The 23538-nt window shown below is 36.7% G+C and overlaps 1 protein-coding gene across 6 annotated transcripts in view; it reads left to right on the forward strand.

Annotated features, from left to right (window-relative positions):
- The first annotated feature begins 1543 nt into the window (after nt 1-1543).
- The window catches only part of LOC145318504 (uncharacterized), a 42074-nt gene continuing 20079 nt past the window's right edge, over nt 1544-23538 (forward strand). For 2 of the 6 annotated variants that reach the window (XR_013879361.1, XM_080159789.1), the window contains exons 1-12: nt 1744-1879; nt 3542-3607; nt 4234-4285; nt 6930-7019; nt 7228-7282; nt 9000-9094; nt 9737-9802; nt 10540-10656; nt 10978-11047; nt 19628-19724; nt 21379-21414; nt 21801-21923. Coding sequence is in view for 5 of the 6 variants with exons in the window: in XM_080159789.1 (XP_080015915.1) it covers nt 1812-1879; nt 3542-3607; nt 4234-4285; nt 6930-7019; nt 7228-7282; nt 9000-9094; nt 9737-9802; nt 10540-10656; nt 10978-11047; nt 19628-19724; nt 21379-21414; nt 21801-21923 (935 nt within the window). In the remaining variant the exon portion in view is untranslated. Of the gene's footprint in view, nt 1632-1743; nt 1880-3541; nt 3608-4233; nt 4286-6929; nt 7020-7227; nt 7283-7636; nt 7782-8999; nt 9095-9736; nt 9803-10539; nt 10657-10977; nt 11048-19627; nt 19725-21378; nt 21415-21800; nt 21924-23538 lie in introns of those variants that run through there. The other 4 variants (XM_080159790.1, XM_080159792.1, XM_080159793.1 and 1 more) reach the window with 4 other exon arrangements.

Consider the following 23538-nt stretch of genomic DNA (forward strand, 5'->3'; position numbering starts at 1 on the left):
TTACTAAAGTTTTTTTAATAGTAGATTTTAGTGTATTTTAAAATTGTTTTCTTTAGACTTGCGTACATTTTCGGTCTATTTGGTCTCTATAAACAATCCTACTGATGAACTGAAATTTAATTGCCGAATGTGTTCACAGTTTCCTCAACCTTTCTAAATATTTACTACTAGCTAAAAAAGCTTCAAACTTTTTTTAAAAAATCAAAATTTGAAAAATTTAAATTTTGAATGTATAATGTATAAATCGTTTTTGGAAGTTTGAAGTTTTTTAGCTAGTAGTAAATATTGAGATATGATGAGGAAACGCCGCGGAAACTGCGTACACATTTGGCAATTAAATTTTAGTTCATCATCCTACTGATTAAACAGACAGATGTTTCTAGTAGCAAAACTGCTCCATAATATAATTGTACAACTTCTTTTCTTTTCCTGTCTAGCATTCTCACATATTCAGATCAAAACGGATTTGTTATAGCTTTATGTCTTATTACATACTAGCGGCTACGACCCTAGAAAACTCTAGGGCCACCACTAGGGGTTATTTTCTGCGAGATTCTTGCTATTTATTGAAGTGTTACAAACTTTATTTTTGTGCAGAAAGGACCATTAGAAGGTTTATGTAATACTAAATTTTAGCTTATTTTGTGTGAAATGTATCTTTTCACTAGCGCCGTAAACATTATTGTTCTTGTTTGATTTGTAATTTGTCGTTCTCGTGTTTGATTTGTAATTTGTAGAAAAAAATGTTTAGTCTGTAACTTGACTGTGTGTTTGCAATGTGCATATGTGCTTGTAGTATTGAAAAAACTTGTTTAAATGTACATTAATCTTCTATAATACGAACTAGAACGATGTCTGTCTGTCTGTCCGTCCGTCCCTTAAGATCTCGGTAACCACTAAACTGATCGGATTCTACTCTTCAGGGTATATACCTACAGGTCCTTTGGTGGTTTTAGGCTATTTTCTTGGGGGGTGGGACACCCCCAAAAACAAAATAGCCCCCCCATTTTTTTTTTTAGAAAGTAGTGGGGGTACTTAAATTTTTTTTTTTCAATTACCTCTTAGGGCAAAGCCCCTAGAGGCTAGGGGCGAAACCGCTAGTGTATTTATATTTGTTTACACTATTTCAAATAAATGAAGTTGACTGACGCACATTATTGGCGAAGCTCGGCTGTGGGCTATAAAAGATGCAGCTTGGCTGCAGCTGCGGATGCGGCAGGACAAGGGGAAAACGGCTGATTTTTTTTATGAAGATTTCCTATACCAATGAGCAACAGGTATGTAATTAACTATGAAAGGTTTTGTGTTTTTCTTATTCTCTAATATATTTATATTCTTGATTCTTGAACAAACGCTCTATAAATCTCCTTGTCCGTTTTGCCATCCTTTTTGTGGGCTTCACTACATATGGATATATGTTTAAAACTGTCTTTTTAAAAAACTTTTTAACAACATTTTTTGAACCTATATGTCAAAACAGGCTTTGAAAAGTCTTCTCTCAAAAAATCTTGATTAAAAATGACCAATCTTATTTTTCAGATTAAAAAAGGTAAAGCCTTAAAAATGGCAACTTTGGGAAATGCACTTTTGGGTGGGCTTCTGGGACATTCAGATGCTGAAAAAATGTTCAGGTATAGTTATCTAACACATCGTACTATAGGCATCGTATTCTAGAGGGGGATGTTTTTTTATATATTTTTTTGGCTATGCTATGCTGTAAGAAATTGAAATTTCAAGATAATAACACATACCAGGAGATGTATTTTGAAATGGATGTTTCAAACTAAAAAAATCAAAGCTTCCCTAAAAAAATGGCAACACTGGGCAACGCCCTTCTTGGGGGGATGCTCGGCCACTCTGATGCTGAAAAGATGTTCAGGTATCCAGATAAATAGACAGATATAGATAGATAGAAAATAGATAATCAATAATACAAAGTAGTACGATGTCTGTCTGTCTGTCCGTCCGTCCGTCCGTCCGTCCGTCTAAAGCTTAAGATCTCGGTAACCACTGAACCGATCGGATTCTACTCTTCAGGGTATATACCTATTGGTCCTGTGGTGGTTTTAAGCTATTTTCTTGGGGGGTGGGACACCCCTAACCACCCAAAAAACAAAAAAATCCTTCCCTTATTTTTTATTTTGCTCTGATACAGGCTGCCGCAGGCTGCCAAAAATGTTTTTTATTCCAGCATTTATTTTGAATGAAAGAATAGCAACATTCTCTCACTAAAAACAATAAATATTAATTTTTTTTTATCACCTCTTGGGGCAAAGCCCCTAGTGGCTAGGGGCGAAGCCGCTAGTAAGATAACAAATTGCTAGATAGAAAGTAGGGTTGGGCCGGATTTCCGGTCTGGCCGGTTATCCGGTCATTTTCAATATCCGGCCGGATACTGGATATTAGAACTATCCGGTTACATGATATCCGGCTGATTTTTAACGCCGGATATCCGTTTATCCGGCCAGATATCCGGTTATTTGACGGATATCGAACATTGGCCAGATATCCGGATATCCGGTATTAGAAATCAGCCGGATATCCGGTATCAGGTACCCGGCCAAAAAAGTATCCGGCCCAACTTTAATAGAAAGGAAATGAATCAACTAGATACTTAATTGGATTGTTTTACTTTCCAATTAATTTTCATGCTTATAAAGTATTTTCTTTTCTTTTAAAGTCATGCTGCAATGAAATAAAGATATTTTGTAAAACTAATAAATTTTTTTTATATATTTAGAAGTTTTTATTAAAACTCTAGGGGCACTTGTGGTGGGGGGGGGGGAATTTTCTAGGGGCGATTTCTCTTTGAAGTGTGGTAGTATCCACCCGCAACAATAGCTTTAAACCTTTCCCGAAAATATGAGAAGCTATATTGTAAAGAAAAACCAATTTGGTTCAGTGGTTCAGTACAGACAGACAGACACACACACATAGATAGTATCCTGTTACTTTTATAAAAGGATAATTTATATATAATGTTAAACAAGGATGACAACATCCATAAAAGCGAAGCTCTGAAACGATATGACAGACGAACATTAACTTTTGTTAAGTGTCAGAATACCTATACAAAATATGAAAATATAAGGTTTGACAAAATTATACGTAAATTTGTTGCAAAAACTTCTTCAGTACAGAATTCTGTTTAAGGACATACTGACATTTTTAATACTTTATTATAGAGATGCTTCGCTCATAATATTGTACCTTATTGTAATAGGAATCAGTAATCAAAAATCAGATCGATCGGATGATTTTATCACATAAAATTTTTTTATTAAAAAGTAAAAAATCAACATGTTTAAAATGGACGTACGGACATTCTGGTAACGATTATAGAGTTGCTACGCTTTCTAAGTCGTACCTAACTACTACAGGAATCAACATGCAAAGTTTGAAATCGATAGGACAATTCTAACATGCCTAAATTAACGAATAAAGGCTAACTATCTCGGACGGACGTACGGACGGACGGACGGACCGACCCTAATTATAGAAAAGCTTCGCTTTATAAAACACTACCCATATTTGTTTTTAGGCCGTGGTGGGACAGTATAGAAGATTTTGTAGTTTATGGCCTGATTATGCTGGGTCTAATAGTAAGGTAAGTGCATATTGTCTTGACCCGGTAACAGGCGCAACTCTTTTTATATTCAGGTTTTCCTAAAAAAAATCTTGCATTTCTCAAACAATCAAATAGATTATAGTTGAAACATGGCATTATTATCAACGTCCTATGTATAAGTTAATGAAATTTGTAAATTTAAAGTAAATAACTTAGATTGAAAATTATGTTGAAACGTTTTTTTTGAAAGGTTTACAACGCTTCCTTATTGTATAGTTGGTTGCTATGCAGTATATTGCAAATTTGCGAGTTAAAACCAGCCAATCAAGATTTGATAAAAGTATCCGAAGTTTTGAGCTTTGGGTACCATAATTATTTACAGTCCAATGTCCTCTCCCTCTCTTATATTTTTGTTGATTATAATATAACAAAATACAGTATATTATGAATAACTACGTAAGTAACAATATTATTTTTTTGGTTTGCAAAACTATTGATTAAATCATAATTTATTATAGACGTTGAGTAAGTACTTCAGTTTTTCGTACACATTTTTCCGAAAATATGTTTTTTTTTATGAAAATATAATTCTTTTTGAAAAATGTGACCTACAGTTTAAAAAAAAAGATTATTACAGACAAATCTAAGTTTATTTTTATTTTCAGCCCTACAACAATTTTCAATGGAACTCCATTATTCTGTACTCTCTGTCAAAAGGTAAATTGTAATAGCTATTTATCGCATTGTATTATAGACAGCTTTCCGCGGATATTAAAATGAAAATTATGTGATTAAAACCAGTATTGTTTGGCCCGAGGGGCCGGAGGCCTGGGAATACAAAACTGATATTGATTTAGTGATTTTTAATTTAATACTCGTGGAAAACTGTCTTTAATACGATGCTTCACATAATTTTTCAGAATGAATGAGAACCGGTGCTAATCCAGGAGATATTAATCGGTTTCAAAGCCATACTGTAAAAGTCCTTCATTCTTCCAATTGACCGCTCAAAACCCTCCCCTTGTGATTGATGTTTTTTTCTATTCTATGATTAGGGTCAGTCCGTAAGTCCGTAACCATAGGCGTCCAAGGGGGGGGGGGGGTGGGGTAATGGGGCGATTACCCCCCCCAAACGATTTTTTTCATTTTACTCCCCCCATTTAAAATTTACCCCTACCCTGGGGGTGCCGTAGGCACCCCCAACCATTTAGGAGGGGGTATTTACCCCCCCAAACAATTTTGGGGGGGTAAATACCCCCCCCCAAAATAAAAAATCTCTAATAAAAAAAATTTTTGCGCGCTTCGCGCGCATTTTTTATACTATATATTTAATAAAATTTGAATTAAACTAAATAAAACTAAATTTACCCCTGCCAACAGGTTTCAGGGGGGGTAATTACCCCCCCCAAGCAAATTTTACCCCCGGGGTAAAAATTTTGGGGGGGGGGTTAAAAAAAAATTTGCGGCGCGCCCCAAAAAACGATTTACCCACCCCTTAAAAAATTTCCCCCCCCCCAAATAAAAAGCTTGGACGCCCCTGTCCGTAACGGTTAGTTTTTTAGTTGGGTTAGGTAAGATTATTATTATTGGTTTATTGCTAAGTTGAGTTATGACCCTGTGGAGTTGAAATTATTTTAAAAGATAATAGAAAAGATTTAAAATTTAGGGGATAGGTCATTAGTGTTATTTTTATTCCTAATATTCCTACTAGCGGCCGCTGCCCCTAGCATAAAGGGTCTCTATATTTGAAGGGGTATGGAAGAGCGTAAAAATAGCCTAAAACTAAATCCAGACTTTTTCATCAAAATAAAATAGGAAATATAAGAAGCTTCACTGTAAAGCAGGACCTTATCAGTTCAGCGATTAGCGAGATCCTTCGCAACAGACAAAAAAGCTTACATATCAACACAAAATCCTGCCACCCACCAAACATCATTAAGCAATTACCATTAATGATTGAAAAACGCATTTCTGATCTGTCTAGCAATGAAACTCTTTTTAATGAAGAAAAGGACCTGTATAATACGGCCTTGAAAACAGCAGGCTACAAGCACAACATACAATACAAACAACAAGCACAACACACAACCAACACAGCGAGAAAAAAACGCAAAAGAAAAGTTAATTGGTTCACCATCCCCTACAACGCTGCAGTTAAAACAAACATAGCCAAAGAGTTTTTAAAACTAGTAGATAAGCACTTTCCTCCAGGCTCAGAACTACACAAATATTACAATAGAAACACCATCAAGATTTCCTACAGCACAATGCCAAACATGCAGAGTATAATTTCTACACACAATAAGCGCATCCTTGGCGATTCCAAAATACCTACAATTGAAGGATGCAACTGTAGACAACCCCAAACATGCCCATTGGATGGTAAATGCAAAACTTCAAACATGGTCTATAGAGCCACTGTGACACTAGATTCAGACCAGAGCCAACATCAATATATTGGCCTAACCTCTGCAACTTTCAAGCAAAGATATAGTAGGCACAAAACCTCTTTCGCACGAGACACAGCTTGCACAAAGCTATCTGATTTCATCAAAACACAAAGACAGAAAAACACAAACTATAAAATTGAATGGTCAATTGAAAAACTAGCAAACCCTTACAATCAAAATTCCAAAAAATGCAATCTTTGCTTGACAGAAAGCTTCGAAATAATGAAAGCTTTCAAATCTAACATACAAACTTTAAACACCAGAAATGAAATCTTCAGCAAGTGTCCACACAGAGAAAAGTTCCTTCTTTCAAAGTGCATGACGTGAAACATATTCAAAGCAGTATTTTTTTATATAATATGTATTAATTTGTAAAACTGCAAATGATAAATATGACCTAATTTTGTCTATTTAAAGATTCCCTTTAAACACCTCCCCCTTTATATAAAGATGCTAATTCCCCCCCAACCTCAAGAGGATATAGGCAGTAAAAAAACCCCGCAGGGGGCACAATTTTCTAACACTTCTTTCTCATTTAGTTAGTCTTTAAAAAGAATTCAAAATGCATGGACATATATCTTTTTAACTCTTATTTTATACATCTTAATTGGAACTGATGATCTATTTTTATAGAGAAACATATGTATTCCGCAAATAAATAGTTAAAAAAATTAAATGTGTTTATACATATAATAATAATACTTTATATAATAGGATTATTGGTATATTGCTTTCAGAAGACGCGCGACTGCAAAGCTCTGAAAACCTTTTATTATTGAAATATTTTACAAAACTATAGTAATATGTAGGACGTAGGTAGTCAAAGTGATGGCTGCCGAGCCTTGCTTATAAATGATATCAACATTCTACATTGTTTAAGTTTGATTGAACTAAATTATTAAAAACCAAAGGAGAACCAGTGTTACCCTTACAACAGCACTCTAGAGGACCCTGGCTACCACATGTGGTGGGTCAAGTCTTATTGCACTATGAATGCTTTGACAGGAAAAATACCTTATTTTTAAAAGTGTGCCACTTAATGAGAACATGGAAAAGTAGGTCATTTCAGAGATTTACTTATTTGTGCATATTTTTGGGCTGCATTCAAAGATTTGCTTGTGGTTAATGTCATTTAAGGAAAAAGGGGGGAGTGGGGGAATATTTCTATTCTCCTTGGTCCACTTTAAAAATAAGGGAATTTTTCTATGAACAGTATTCACATTGTATTTCCCCTACATTCTACTCTTATCAGCCTTACTCTTAGGTAAGATAAATATGGTTGTGGTTACTTAATGGGTTTATAAATGAACATTCTTTAAGACGTTTTAATTTGTTTCCCAAAAATCTGTATTAATATTCCAAAAATGCATTAAGAGGTTTGAAAGTGTCTCCTAAAGAAGGAGACAAATATTTATTTTGCCAAAGTATCCCAATTTTTCCTTCTAATATGACGTCAATTGGAATAGTTTGGCCAAACATTGTAAAATTTGTCCCCTTTTTTGGGAGACACTTTTACCACCTTCTCCTAAAAGTAAAATGGTTCATTTATATACTAATAACTTAACCACAACCATTAAAACTGTGTAAAATAATGTTTTTTTTTGTTTGTTGCTTGTAGGAGAATCAGTGTGCTCCATATAACAGTACAACAGTTGATCCCGGGTATCACATATACTGGGTCAAATCTTACTGTACACAAACCTCCCTCACAATATTTACGCTTTATTTCCCCTACATTCTACTGCTTAGTGCCTTGTTACTAGGTAGGTGCCCATGCTTTTTATTATGTATTATTTTTACCTGCACAAAAACTCCCTGCACAATTATTATACATTATTTCCTCTCATCCTTATACTTGTAGAACCCAATGATTTCATCTGAGCTGGATCTTTAAATCATTTTAGTGGTGAGCCAGATCGGGGTGGGCCAACTTTCCACCAATGAGTGCACAGCATTTTATGAAATGCCGCGCTTGGATTGGCTGAAATTCGGCTCACCCCGATCTGGCTCACCACTAAAATGATCTAAAGATCCAGCTCTGGATAAATTTTTTTGGGGATTAATTCATAATTTTTATAAAAATCCCTCATATACCTATATGTGTTTTTTAGCTGTTGTTGGGGGGGGGGGGGGGGGTTTTAGAATTGATGACCTCTTTATCTGCCCACTAAATATTATTTTAAGTCAATAATCTATATATTAATTTCTTCATTGGGTTTGGAAGTTTTGTATAAGAAAAACTTATTTAGCGATTTTCAACAAATTGTGCCTTAAAAACCGGTTTTTTCAAAGTACCATTTTTGGAAGATTTTTGGATCATGCCTAATTTAAAGAGTGTGCAAAAATGCGTATGATTTAAAAATTCGAATTCTTGTTAACAGTAGAAAAATGTTATGCATACCGTTAGAATCGGCATAAACTCTAATTTTTGGAAATAAATGTATCATATTCATGCTATTTGTAGTATAGAAGCTACGTTGGAAAATGTGAGAATGGATGGAAAGTTTTAAGTAAGTAGGGACATTTTAACACGTAGCACCTAAACTGTAGGTAGCACAGGAATTATTCTTTAATATCCAAAAACTAGAGTGTATGACGATTCTAACGGTATGCATAACATTTTTATATTATTAACACAAGCCGTTTAATTTGAATTTTAGAAATGTACACATTTTTGCACACCCTTTAAATTAGTCATGATCCAAAAATCTTCATTTAATTGTCACTTTGGAATAACCGATTTTTAAGGCATAATTTGTTGAAAATCGCTAAATATGTTTTTCTTATACAAAACTCCTCAACCCAATGAAGAAATTAAGATGTTTATTATTAACTTCTGTCAATGGCAAGTGGGTTAAATTAAGCAATATTTTTGTCCTATTTAAAAAAAAACACCCTGTAGTTCTGTCTTTATTGCATGACAATAATTTATTAAATCTATTTTTATGATTAATTTAAACAACACAATATTTTTTCTTCAGTTGGAATAGAGAGATTATTTGCCCGAGTATTCAAGACAAATGTTCAGATTGAGGGTTTCTATTTTCTAGTCAATGAAGCCAGTAATAATTCTGAGGTATATACAACATTTAACATATTTAGAATTCAAACTTTTTTTTTGTAATAATCATATCCTTCTTCTGTATAAATCACATATTTTTTTTCATTTTTCTTTTTAAGTATTCAATTTGTTCATTATTTCAACTTAGTAATTTAGCTATTCTACAATTGATTGTTTTGTTCTGCAAATAATATAAATTTCTCTGCTTACAATTTACATAACTTGTGGCTACGCCCATAGAGGCTTCTAGGAGCACTTGTGGGGGAGGGGATTACGCCCTCCCCACACTTTCAATTTTAGTTTAAAAAATTTTGTGTGGGGGACATTTTATTAATAGTCAAAATTGGTTAAATAAATAAACTTTTTGTCTTATTGCAAAATATTTTACAGATATTTCTCGTATTCATTCGAATCCGGTGGATAGGAACCGGTTCTCATCCATACGAAAAAACTATGTCTAGCATCGTATTATTATATTCAGCCTTCTACGAATATAAAAATGTACAATAATAAGATTAAAACCAGTTTTTTTAGCCGGTGCCTTCGGCACCTCGGAGCTAAAAAAAAACTAGTTTTAATCTCATAATTGTACATTCTATATCCGTGGAAAGCCGTTTATAATACGATGTGAGAAATAACTATTATTGTTTTATTTAGAACAATGATAACAGCGAGGACCTGGAAGATACTGTTAAGACTGTTGAAGTCAGACAATCTTTCCAGGTCATTAAAGAATTATCAATTTAAAAATAATTTTTTATGTTTAATTTCCAGTTTGAGCATAAAACAATACACAATTCTGTCTTTAGTAGATTAAAATGTTAATGGAAAGTTTTATGAAATATAATTAATTAGTAAGAGTTAAGACTCTAGGGGGCTAGGTGTCGCTTCGGGTACTAGACCTTTCTCCACGCACCTTGAAACATACATACAATACTTATGATTGCGTTGTAAAGCGTCCATTCACCCATCAGACAACCAACTCTCTGAGATGCACGACCTTTGTCTGAGAAGTCCCAACTGTGCATGGTAGCGAGTTGCGCCTGTTTTGGGCCAAGGCATCCCCCCACGCTAACTATTTAAGTCGCGCATCTGACATAGTAGCAGTGGGAACCATTTTTAAAGTCTTTAGTTATGACGCGGTGTCGGACCGAGATTCGAACCTATCACCTTCCCGACGACGAGCGGATGAGCCACGGTCGCGGGTTAAAAATTAATTAATTAGTAACAATATTTAAACACTCAACTAATCAAAATTCACAAAGTCCCCAAAGTTGTTCAGCCAACGAATAAGAAAAACTTAGGGAACCAGTGTGATTAACAGCCCATTGTCCCTTCTCTCTCTGAATAAGATACCAGTTTCTGATTGGTTTGAAATTATTTCAAGGATAATATTGCGAACCAAAAAAGATAATATCATTATCTATATACATTTTGTGTTATTTATGATTATTTTACAGCACCATGCAAGTTTCTTCACATCCTACATTCTGAGAACACTGGCAGAGTTTCTGGTTGCCATTGGTCTCACTTTTTACATGATCTTCTTTGGCATCAAGGAGATTCAGAGAGATAAGGTAAGCTACAATGTTTGAGGTAAGATGTGGTAGGTTGGTGTATAGGGGTGTCAACAACCCCCTTAAAATTTAAATTTGGAAGTCCTGTCTTCCCCTTTTTTTTACCCCCTAATGGTTCCACGCCCCCTGGTTAATCGCTGTGAACGCCACTAAATAAAAAAAAAATTAATGTCTTTCTTTGTGTTACTACTCACATTGGATCTCTTGTTAATCTACCTATTTACTGATGGCATCTAAATTTTCTTTATGTCTTCAATTAATTGAAATTATTCTGTTTTCTTACAATTAGAATAACTTCATATAATTTTTTTTCTGTTTTAGTCAGTATACTGTGATGTCCATGGGACCTATTATGAATGTCATGGCATTCCCCACCAATTCTACTTAGTTGGTATGGTTTTAATTAAAAACTAGTTTTTAAAAGTTTATCCTTCTACGAAATAATGGATGTAGAATATATGTGGTGTCTTAACCTCTTTTCGAGGAAGCTTTGTGTTTATCAAGTTCGAAATTAATTCCTTATCATTATCCTAAAACTAAGCGCAAATGTCGTCTTTTTATGGCTTTCCTTTCATAATGTGGCGCGGCATGGATTGTTTTGTTTATTTTGATGCGCACGTTCTTTACTTTTGAATGAGATATGAGAGTGTGAAGATTTCGGAGAACAAAATTGGGCCTATCATTGGTCTCATAGTGTGTGAACGACCCTAGTATATCAGGGATTTGAAACCATAAGAGCTTCAGGTATAATTTGTTAATTTGATTAAGAAGAATGGTGTATAGGACGATTATATGTAGTTTTTAAAAAGGCTTTAGCCAGCTAAGCATGAAACTTAATTATGATTAATATATGTTTTAGTAATTTTTATGTGCCTTATTGTTGCATTTAACAATGATTTATTAAACCAAATAATTTTCCTTTAAAGCCAAAGTTTCCAAAGATTTTTTACCGTAGAGAAAAATGATTTTTAAAAAGCAAATAAGATTACGTGGTTATAAATAACTGGAATTATGAACTAATTGATATTGTAATTTCAGGTCTTTGAAATAATTTCATCAATAAATCTATATTCAAACCTGCTGTTGAAACTTGATGGTTCCTGGTATTGGGGGTTTGTATGTTCGCCAACTGATCTCGTGAACTTCCCGCTAATTCGGAAGTCAAGCTCAACCAAAGTGTCATGGTTGAGACAATTTCAAAGTATCTGATGAATAGGCGTTAGCATTCATCAAGAGATCAATAGCATCCAGTGAATTATTGATGCAATAAACTGTGACAATTTTTCTGTGAAATAAGTACCTAGTGAATCAATATGCCACTAACCAAAAAGCAGAAAATTGAGCGAGCTATCGCTATTGGCAGTGAAAGGCTAGAAGTGTTTGACGAACAGTTAAAAGTGTTTTATGACAATCTAAAAGCCTGCCAAAGTTTTAGTTCATGTGAAAATGTGACTGTAAAATCAATTCGTGACATTTTTAGTGAGGTCAAGGACCAATCTGACCTAATAAAAAGTCTAAAACCTGCCGTGAAGACTAGTGAGCTGCGCGAGTTCAAGCGTGATTTGGATGAAGCTAGTGAGCAGAAAACTGTTGCAGATAAAGTTTATGCGTCGTTGGAGCAGTGTACAAAAATTCTGTACTGGCTTGACAATGATTCAGACGACGCGAGGTCAAGCACTGTCGCCAGGAACCTCGACGTCATTGAGAAGGTGAAGATGGACATGGGAGTGCTTAAAATTTCCGTGGAGTTGCGCCAAGAAGTACGTGATATGTACCGAAGGCTTAGAGAGATGGAACGTCGTTCATCTAACCTGGATGAGAGTGGGACACCTGCCATGCTCTCCAGAAGTATGTCTGCCGTGGATATTCGGAGTTCCAACCCGCAGTATGGGCGCTGGGACAACAGTTTGTTGCCGTCGTTCGACGGTACTGACACGGATTACCCAAACTTTAAACAGGTCTTTAAAGATCTATGCTCTGGTTATGGATTTGCTGACCAGAGGTTAAGTCTGATGTTGTGTATGGAGAAGGTGATAACCAACCCGGAACTACGCAAGCAAGTGTCAGCGATTAGAGATCATAATGAACAATGGGCGTTTCTTGATCAGATGTTTTTATCAAACACTCGCCGGTTCATGAGGATTTTAACTAAGCTGAACAAGATGAAACCTGTGGATAAACCTGTGGACGTGGTTAGCGCAATTGCTACCTTCAAGAGCATGATGCAGGAGGTAGAAACCATCGTTGGTTCTGCAGCTAAGGATTACAATCACCTAACTCTTATTCATATTTTTAAAGACAAGTGTCCTGAAAATTTGAGAGACAAAATTATGATGGAGCTAGGTAGCATGAACCAACCAGACATCCCGAAGATTGTAGAACTGCTGGAGAGGACCAGGGGTGCCATGTTGGCCGGTGATATGTCCTATGACACTGGCGCCAGCAAGAGAAATCGTGACAGAGCTGCCGCCGCGCAAGTATCTGGCCGCAACGACAATAAGAATGGAAAGGCTGGAAAGGACAAGGCTTCCAAGTGGAACAGTGCATGTCCTGTGGAGAGCTGCAAGGAGAAACACCCGATTTTCCGTTGCCTCACGTTTAAGAAGATGGATGTGGTTGACCGAAAGAAAGTTGTCCAGCAGAAGAAGTTATGTGAACTCTGCCTATGTGACGGCCATACTGCTGACAAATGTAATAAATCGGATAAGCTTGGTGTTTGTGGTACCAATAATTGCGACAGATACCATTCCAGGTTACTCCATGAGGCTAGTGCTGGTGTGAATACAGTTTACAAGTCAAGTTCTGCACCCAGCCCCTGTACCTTCTTACTTCAGTTAGTTCCTGTTGTAGCACCTGGCGGCGGCACCTGCCACGCCACGGTAATGTTTGACTCCGGGGCAAATTTGCCACTTGTGTCTGAGAAGTTATCCAACAAGTTGAAGCTGAAATCTACCGGCAGATATACAACTATTTCTGTAGCTGACGGCAGTGAGTCTTCCTGCCGCAATGTTGTGTTTTATCTGAAGGATAGGGACGGCAATTTGAGGGAGTTTGAGGCAGCTGTCATGCCTACCCTCGGAGGGGCCAACGAGATGCGCTCGGTCCACCCCGAAACTGCCGCCGAGATATTTAAAATGCCGCCAGAGAGGTTTACATATATTAGTGGAGGCTTAGATATCATCATTGGAAATACACATCCTGACGTGTTTCCTTCAACCTACCAGAAAGTGGGCCAGTCTATGTTGTGGCGAACCATTTTTGGTAGTGGTTTTATCTGTACGAGTGCTGACGGTGGAGCTGGAGATCAAAAGTCGGCTTACAAGGCTGTCAGTGTCAGTGGAGGCACCTTGCCAGACTTTCTGACGTCTGAATCGTTTGGCGTACAGCCGCAGGCACTTTGTCCAGGATGTACTGCCTGTCAAGAGTGCAAGGCTATGGCCGACGGCACTACCTGGGACCAGCGTGAGAGGCAGAGGATAATTGAGGCAGGTTTAACACTAGACTTGCAGTCCAACAAGTGGACAGGTCAATATGCTTATATTGAAGATCCTCACACTTTACCCTACAATGAGAGTTTAGCCCGCAAAATTGCTGAAAAGGATCGTGCCAAGATGGTCAAGGAAGGTACCTATGGAATGTATGTGGAGGTATCTAACGACGCCATAAAAAGAGGCGTATTTCAAAAAGCCACGCCTGAAGAATTGCAGTATGAAGGACCTAAGTCTTGTTCATCAATAGTGGTTGCCTTCAAGGAGGATTCAAGTTCCACGCCCATGAGATTGTGTGCAAATAGTTCTCTGACGTTCAAAGGTACCAGTTTTAATAACATAATGCTGGGAGGCCCGCCGCCAATGCAGAAGATTTTTTATCATTTGATGCTTTTCCGCGGTTACAAGGTTGGTATAACCGCGGATATTTCCAAGTTTTATAACTCCATCCTGGCCACAGAGTTCGACAGCCAGATGAAGAGAGTTTTATTTTCCCCGACGCCAGGTGGTCCACTTGAAATTTACCTGACTAAAGTTGTGAATTTTGGCGAATTAGCTGCGGGAAATTTGGCAGTTACAGCCCTGAAGTTGACGTCCCGCCTGTTCGGCGGAAAGAGTGAAGCAGAGGTCAAGGAGATGTATGGAGAGGGGCAGATAAACGGTAGTGAAATTGTTGCTAAACCTGAGTTATGGAAGGAACCACAAATACCTACCTACCCTGATGAGGAATTCAAGCTACCTCAGATTCCAGTTGCAGTCAAGCTTGAGAAGCACAGCTTCATAGATGACGTTATTTCGGGAGCAGGATCGAAGCCAGAGGCCAAGGAGATGATGAAAGAGGCCGACAGAATTATCGGCAAAGGTAGTTTTTCCTTCAAACAAGTCATTTATTCTGGAGATGATTGCCAGCCTACCAAGGTTCTCGGGCTGATATGGAAGCCAGCCACTGATGTGTTGTCCATCGCCACAAGAGTCAACCAAGATGGTAAAGTCAAGGGAAAGAAGGTGAAAGAGGATGCTGATTTGTACAACCTCCAGGACGCCTTGGACGAGAATCTGACGAAGAAGATGGTCCACAGGTTCGCCGCCCAAACCTTCGACCCGATCGGGCTTTGCAGCCCTATTCTGTTGAGAATTAAACTTGTCCTGCGGAAAACATGTTTGCTGAATTTGGGTTGGCAAGATTTCATTCCAAAAAGTCTACGGGATGAACTTGTTAAGTCGCTGGAGGATAGAGCTGAGGTCGCTAAACTGGAGTTTGACCGTTGTGTGGTCCCGGATGAACCAACTGGCCTTCCATCCTTGATGATGTTTTCGGATGGGTCATCAGAGGCTTATGCAAGTAATGCATATTTGAGGTGGCCAACTAGACAAGGATTTGAAACGTTTCTGCTAGCCACCAAGTCAAGAGTTGCGCCGGTCAAGTGTGAATCAATTCCACGCCTTGAGTTGATGGGGTGCCAGATGTCCACAAGGTTGGCAAAGTCCGTCAGAGATGCCCTGCCCTTTTATATTATCAGAGTGATGTACTTTACTGATTCATCGTGTGTTTTATCACAAATAGTTTCCAATAGTGCTATGTTGAACACATTTAATTCTCATCGTATTGGAGAAATTCAATCTGCAACCAACAAGGATGACTGGAGGTGGGTCCCGGGGACGCACAATGTTGCAGATTTGGGCACCAGAAGCACCTGCAAGGTATCAGATTTGGGACCAGGTTCCAGGTACAGATTGGGCCCAGAATGGTTGCGCCAGGATGAAAGCGCGTGGCCGGTGAAAACTGCCGAAGAAGTCAAGCAGGTTTTACCCCCAGAGGAGTTGAATACCAAAATGGTTAAGTTATGTTCAATGAAAGTTGCCGGAGAAGCCGCTGAAGATGTCTTTAGGTTTAAGCACAGGAGATCATTTGGACAGGCCAAACGTATTATGGCAGCTGTCCTGCAAGTTGCGAACACCTGGTTGAAGAAGCTAAAGAGCAGACAAGAAGGTAAGACTACAGCTGCTGGTAGTCATGTAGCAGCCGCAGATTCTGTGTACAAGCCGTCTTTGTACAATTTTATGGCGGCGGCGGAACTTTTCATTGTGTCACGAAGCCAAGAGGATGAGTGGATAAATGACGCTAAAGGCAATTATGCGTCATTAAATCCATTAGTGCATGAAGTATCATTGACCTGGCCTGTCGTTGGTCCCGGAGGAAATTATGTGACCAGGGAGATGAGGATTCTTAAAATGGTTGGTCGTGGACAGCCAGTCATTGACGCCATTACTGGTGGCCGTAAAATGATATTTGAAGACATGCCAGGTTTAATAATTTTGGAGCCTGGTAATTGGTTAGCTGCTGTTTTTATGAGAGAAGCGCATGTTGAGCTTCACTCTGGTGTCCGTGGAACTTTAGCTGAGAGCCGCCGTTGGTGCTGGATTGTGAAGGCAAGGAGGTTGTCCATCATGGAGGTGAAGAAGTGTTGGCCCTGCAGTGTTGAGAGGGCTAAGGAATGTCGTACTACCATGAAGGATGTGTTACCTGACAAGTTGGTCCCGAGCAGGCCTTTTGAAGCTGTGCAAGTCGACCTGATGGGTCCGCTGGTTACGAGGAGAGCTGCCGCCAAAACGAGGAGTCAGACAGCAACGAAGAAGGTGTGGGTGTTCGTGGTGGTCTGCAGGTTCTCAGGGGCGTTATGGTTAGATGCCTTGGAAAAGTATGATACCAGCAGTATCCTGTTGTCCCTGCGCAAGTTGGAAGCTGTTCATTGTCTGCCGAAAATCATAGTAAGCGACATGGGCACACAATTATCCGGTGCTCGCAAGGTTTTAGAGCAGAAGTTGGGCAGCCAGGTAGAGTTTTCTTGGTCTCAGATCCCGGCCCGAGCCCACCATTTCATTGGGCAAGCTGAGAAAATGGTGGGATTAACCAAGAGATTGCTGTCCAAGAAGTTGGTGAATAGTTCTGTTAATTTCAACGAGCTCCTGGTGCTGTTGGCGGAGGTTAGCAAGTTGATGAATAGCAGACCATTGACGATTGAAGCTGCAAACGACGTGGAGAATTGGCGGCTGATTACCCCTGGCCAGCTGCTGGGAAATGTTGACCGCCAGCCGTTGTGCAATGTGGCGATGAAACCGGAGGACCAAATTTCCTCCAGGTTGAAGTTGTTGGAAGATTTGTCTGCCCAGTTTTGGACTGCCTACCGCCAGGAGATCCTACCGAAGATATTACGGATGTCCAAGTGGAAGGATGAGATGGCGGAGCCACTAGCTGACGGAGATATAGTTCTGGTTACGAGTACCAATCCGCTGATGAGATGTTTGAGGATGGGCCGAGTGACGAGAATTGAGGATGGAAGAAAGACTGCAAGAGTCTTGTTCAGGCTGACAGATAAATCTCCCCTAGAAGAACATGCTGTATCAGTCAGGCAGTTGTTAAAAATTATGATTAATAATTGATTCTTATTTTATGGAAATTGAGATTTTTTTTAGTAAAAAGCCACATTTTTCATATGCCTATTTTTATGCCTAAAATAAGAATCAAATGAAATGCGATTAAATTTTATTCTATTTCATATGCTCAAATTTAATTTTATTGAGTTTAAATTCTTTTCAAAAGTACAATTCATTTTAAAACTTACCTGAAAAGTTTAACAAAAAGGAATAAATGTGTCGAGGTTGCGTGATTCGATATTTATTCTAAGAAAAAATCAAGTATTTTTTAGCAGATTTTTTTAAAAATTATATATGAATTTCAATCAAGTAAACATTTTTATTCAGATCAAGGAATGATTGAAAATTCATATTTAAAGTCTCATATTTTTACAAAGAAAAATTGGTATTTTTTTCATAATTAAAATGAAAATTCTAACGAAGATATTATTATTTGCTATTCTTAAGTATTAAAAAGTTTTATTGTTGATTAAGATATTACAGTTCTTATTCATTAGGTTTGAAAAACTTTCTGCCCAAGGATTTTGAAAAATTTTTTCTTACTACTCTTTTTGATGCTTAACAAATTTAGTTTTAAGTACCTATGAATCTTAATTTTCTTGTCTAAGATTTATTTCGTTTTATTTTACCATTATTGTTTACATTTCAACCTGATTTCGTAGGTACTTATTGATTTATTTATAATGATTTATTACCTATTGATTATGAAATGATTATTATTTAGTATAGTTGTTATATTTACAACATCATGATTGATAGGATTATCTATTTTAGGATTTGTGTATGTGATCTTGTGATTGTCATGTGCATGGAATGTTGTATGGTACAAACCAATCCCCATCCTTCTATCCTAAAATGTGAGGTATTATGAGTCCCAGTGAGGAGTATAATATTGTGTATGCATTTCACGGGGTTTCATTTAGTTAGGAGCAAAATTGTCACGTTTTCGGGATGTGGCCATTCTCATGTGATTATGGTGAGTTGAGTTTAGTGAGAAATGTTGCTAGTGCTCAGCGCAAAAAAACCTTGAATCTCGTTAAGGAAGTTAATTTGACTTTCAAACGGGGGGTGTGTCTTAACCTCTTTTCGAGGAAGCTTTGTGTTTATCAAGTTCGAAATTAATTCCTTATCATTATCCTAAAACTAAGCGCAAATGTCGTCTTTTTATGGCTTTCCTTTCATAATGTGGCGCGGCATGGATTGTTTTGTTTATTTTGATGCGCACGTTCTTTACTTTTGAATGAGATATGAGAGTGTGAAGATTTCGGAGAACAAAATTGGGCCTATCATTGGTCTCATAGTGTGTGAACGACCCTAGTATATCAGGGATTTGAAACCATAAGAGCTTCAGGCATAATTTGTTAATTTGATTAAGAAGAATGGTGTATAGGACGATTATATGTAGTTTTTAAAAAGGCTTTAGCCAGCTAAGCATGAAACTTAATTATGATTAATATATGTTTTAGTAATTTTTATGTGCCTTATTGTTGCATTTAACAATGATTTATTAAACCAAATAATTTTCCTTTAAAGCCAAAGTTTCCAAAGATTTTTTACCGTAGAGAAAAATGATTTTTAAAAAGCAAATAAGATTACGTGGTTATAAATAACTGGAATTATGAACTAATTGATATTGTAATTTCAGGTCTTTGAAATAATTTCATCAATAAATCTATATTCAAACCTGCTGTTGAAACTTGATGGTTCCTGGTATTGGGGGTTTGTATGTTCGCCAACTGATCTCGTGAACTTCCCGCTAATTCGGAAGTCAAGCTCAACCAAAGTGTCATGGTTGAGACATGTGGAATTATGACAGGCAAGAAATTGATTGCTATTATCCCTGCCATTTATCAGTCAGTTCATACATTCAGTAGAAGGCGAGGGTAAAGGGGGTAGGTGGTTGGGGGATGTTATTTTAGCCTACTACAAGTTTCACTTTATTAGAGTAAGAACCAAGTAATAATAAATTTATTACGAAATATTAGGCATATTTCAAAACCCATAGAAATTATACAAAAGTATTATTTAATGGACATTCATTGTTTTAGTATTATTTGTTGCCCTGGGAATGATGTTTGTTTACCTTGGAACAGCATTTATTACAATCATGTGGTTGCTCTGCCCCTGCTGGGGTAATCTGGCAAGGTAGTTTGTACTCTTTGTAACAACAATTTTAATCATTTTGTTAGAATTTATCACAATTATGTGGTTGCTCTGTCCTTGCTGGGGTAATCTGGCAAGGTAGGTTGTACTCTTTGGATCAATACTCAATAAAATTATTATGGGAGCATTTATCACAATTATGTGGTTGCTCTGTCCTTGCTGGGGTAATGTGGCAAGGTAAGTTGTACTCTTTGGATCAATACTCAATGAAATTATTTTGGGAGCATTTATCACAATCATGTGGTTGCTCATCAGATTTATGTGCTGGCTATGTCCCTGCTGGGGTAATCTGGCAAGGTAGGTTGTACTCTTTGGAACAATAATTTTAATCATTATTAGATCATTTATCAAAATGATGTGGTTGCTCTGTCCTTGCTGGGGAAATCTTGCAAGGTAGATTGTACTCTTTGTAACAACAATCTTAATCATTTTGTTAGAATTTATCACAATTATGTGGTTGCTCTGTCCCTGCTGAGGCAATCTGGCAAGGTAGGTTGTACTGTTTGGATCAATACTCAATAAAATTATTATGGGAGCATTTAGCACAATCATATGGTTGCTCATCAGCATTATGTGGTTGCTATGTCCCTGCTGGGGTGATCTGGCAAGGTAGGTTGTACTCTTTGGAACAATAATTTTAATCATCATTAGAGCATTTATCAAAATGATGTGGTTGCTCTGTCCTTGCTGGGAAAATCTTGCAAGTTAGATTGTACTCTTTGTAACAACAATTTAGATCAATTTGTTAAAATTTATAACAATTATGTGGTTGCTCTGTCCTTGCTGGGGTAATCTGGCAAGGTAGGTTGTACTCTTTGGATCAATACTCAATGAAATTATTATGGGTTGCTTATCAGAATTATGTGGTTGCTCATCAGAATTATGTGGTTGCTATGTCCCTGCTGGGGTAATCTGGCAAGGTAGGTTGTACTCTTTGGAACAATACTCAATAAAATTATTATGTAAGCATTTATCACAATCATGTGATTGCTCATCAGAATTATGTGGTTGCTATGTCCCTGCTGGGGTAATCTGGCAAGTTAGGTTATACTCTTTGGAATAATAGTTTTAGTCATTTTGTTAGAATTTATCACAATAATGTGGTTGCTCTGTCCCTGCTGGGGTATCTGGCAAGGTAGGTTGTACTCTTTGGATCAATACTCAATAAAATTATTATGGGAGCATTTATCACAATCCTGTGGTTGCTCATCAGAATTATGTGGTTGCTATGTCCCTGCTGGGGTGATCTGGCAAGGTAAGTTGTACTCTTTGGATCAATACTTAATAAAATTATAATGGGAGCATTTATCACAATCATGTGGTTGCTCATCAGAATTATGTGGTTGCTATATCCCTGCTGGGGTAATCTGGCAAGGTAGGTTGTACTCTTTGGAACAATAATTTTAATCAGTATGGGAGCATTTATCATAATTATTTGGTTGCTTTGTCCCTGCAGAGGTAATATGGCAATGTAAGTTGTACTCTTTGTAGCAATATTCATTTTGATCATTATGTGAGCATTTATCACAATTCCGTGATCTAAAAAAACTGGTTTTAATCTTATAATTGTACATTCTATATCCGCGGAAAGCCGTTTATAATATGATGAAAGAAATAACTATTTAATTTCCTCTAGATTCTTTACCTGTGGAAAATTCCATCCCTTGTTAAGGTTTAACATTTTAGGCTTAGCATTCCTGCTTTTAATTTGAATTACAGAGCAATGATTGCTTGATCTTTATTATATTATACCATATATATATTAGGGTGGGTTGATTTTGAACATATTTATCTAAGACCAAAGCAGAAATTGTGCATAGGATTTTTAAAGTATAATCCAGAGGTGCATTATACTTATAAAAATCATTTGCAGATTCCCGCTTTGGTCTCAGATAAAAATGTCCAAAATCGACCCGCCTTTATTAATTATATTAAGATTTTTGAGAGAATATTAGTATGATAAGTAGCACTTTATAGCACTAGACTTAATGTTTTGATGCAAATTACAAACCCATTGTATTATTTTATAAAACTTTTGTGATGTCTTTTATTTTTTAGATTGATGAGAAACTACTCAAATGAGTTACATTCTCAAGCAGTAACTAACGGCAAGGACGTGACAGATGAAAAGTCTCTGATGGGCGAAGTTTATGACATCTATTATGGAAATAGGGATCTTAGGTCAGTACTTAGGTCAATGAACAGAAGAATGAATGTAAAATATACTTGGATATTATGACTGGGGAAGATTGTCGTCAATTTTGTGTTATTTCCCCTGGCATTTATTGGTTGGGCCGTTCATTTAGTATGAAGGGAGGGGATGGGGTAAAGAGGGGGGAATAGTTTTATTTATCCCGCTGCAAGGTTCACTTTATTAGAGAGCATGAATATCTGGTGTAAGATCCATGTAATAATATATCCATTAACAAAAGTAGGTTTAGAATTTTAGTTTATTGAAAACCTAAATTAGAAACAAGTAGCTTAATTAAACCCTCGAACGTTAAACTCATTCTATTTAAAGAAAATAAATTTTCTACAAGTTTATTTAAATTTTATTGTATGTTTGGACTAAAATAATAAAAAAAGAAGTTTAGACGCAACAACAAAAACTGTACACAAATTTATTAAAGGCTAGACTTTAATTCAAAAGAAATAAAACTTAATTTGTATTGGCCATCAATTAAAAATAGTTTAGAATAATAAATCATTTTAATATTGACATTAACATTAAAATAGCACTTTGAGTCTAAAACAATTCATATTTAACAAGGATGACAACATCCATAAAAGCGAAGGTATAAAAAATTGAAGGACAAACAAACATAACACCCTTATAGTGTAAGAACTGAATAAGCAGAATATGAATGTATAAGTATTAACAAAATTGTGGGTAAATTTGTTGCAAAATGACTCAAATACAGGATACTGTTAAGGACATACTTACATTTTTAGGACTTGATTTTAGAGATGCTTCGATTATAACAATGTACTTTGTTGTCCTAAGAATCTAAGAATCTGTTATAGGAATCATCATGCAAAGTTTGAAAACGACAGGACAATTCTAACCTGTCTAAATTAATTAAAAGAGCAAAACGTTCCAGACGGACGGAGGTACGTACTAATCGACCCTAATTATAGAAAAGCTTCGCTTTTGAAAATTGAATAATAGATATGTTAAAATTAGCAAACTTGGACTTGATATTTTAGTTTTGTGTTTCGATAGTCTATGTTTCTAAATGATAATTCTAAGTTAGACATAAAATAAAAATTGTATTTGCATTAATTGATAAGTTGCAAAATTTTAGTCATATATTTAAGTAAATGATGTATATTTCATCTACATCAGTATTGTTTTGATTGCCAGGTGGGAAGAGGACATTGGGCTGTTTATTACACTAGTCCCCAAAGTTTAATAATTCATTGTCTTATCAACTTTGGGGACTTTTATTGAATTTTAATTGGTTAGTTCATTAAGTAGAGTATCCAAACGTTTTAACTTTGGGGACATTTATTGGATTTTGATTGGTTGGCTCATTACGTTGAGTATCCAAATGTTTCAACCACAACTTGTAACCTAGGTACAGCAGAGTAATTTTGTGGATGTACATCAATTTGTCGGCCATTGTCTTATCCCTGGTTGATGTCACTGGTATTTTCCTTCACGACAAGTTTTAGGCCACAGTAAAAGTGTCTGACTATGACGTCAGAAAAAATTAATAATTAACCAATGAGAAGCCAGTATTCACAATGGTAAAATATATAGCGGCCTCTCATTGGTTAGTTGTTATTTTTTTCT

The sequence above is a fragment of the Acartia tonsa genome, chromosome 5 (assembly GCF_053477335.1).
Source record: "Acartia tonsa isolate MP-2025a chromosome 5, ASM5347733v1, whole genome shotgun sequence".
Lineage (NCBI taxonomy): Eukaryota > Metazoa > Arthropoda > Copepoda > Calanoida > Acartiidae > Acartia > Acartia tonsa.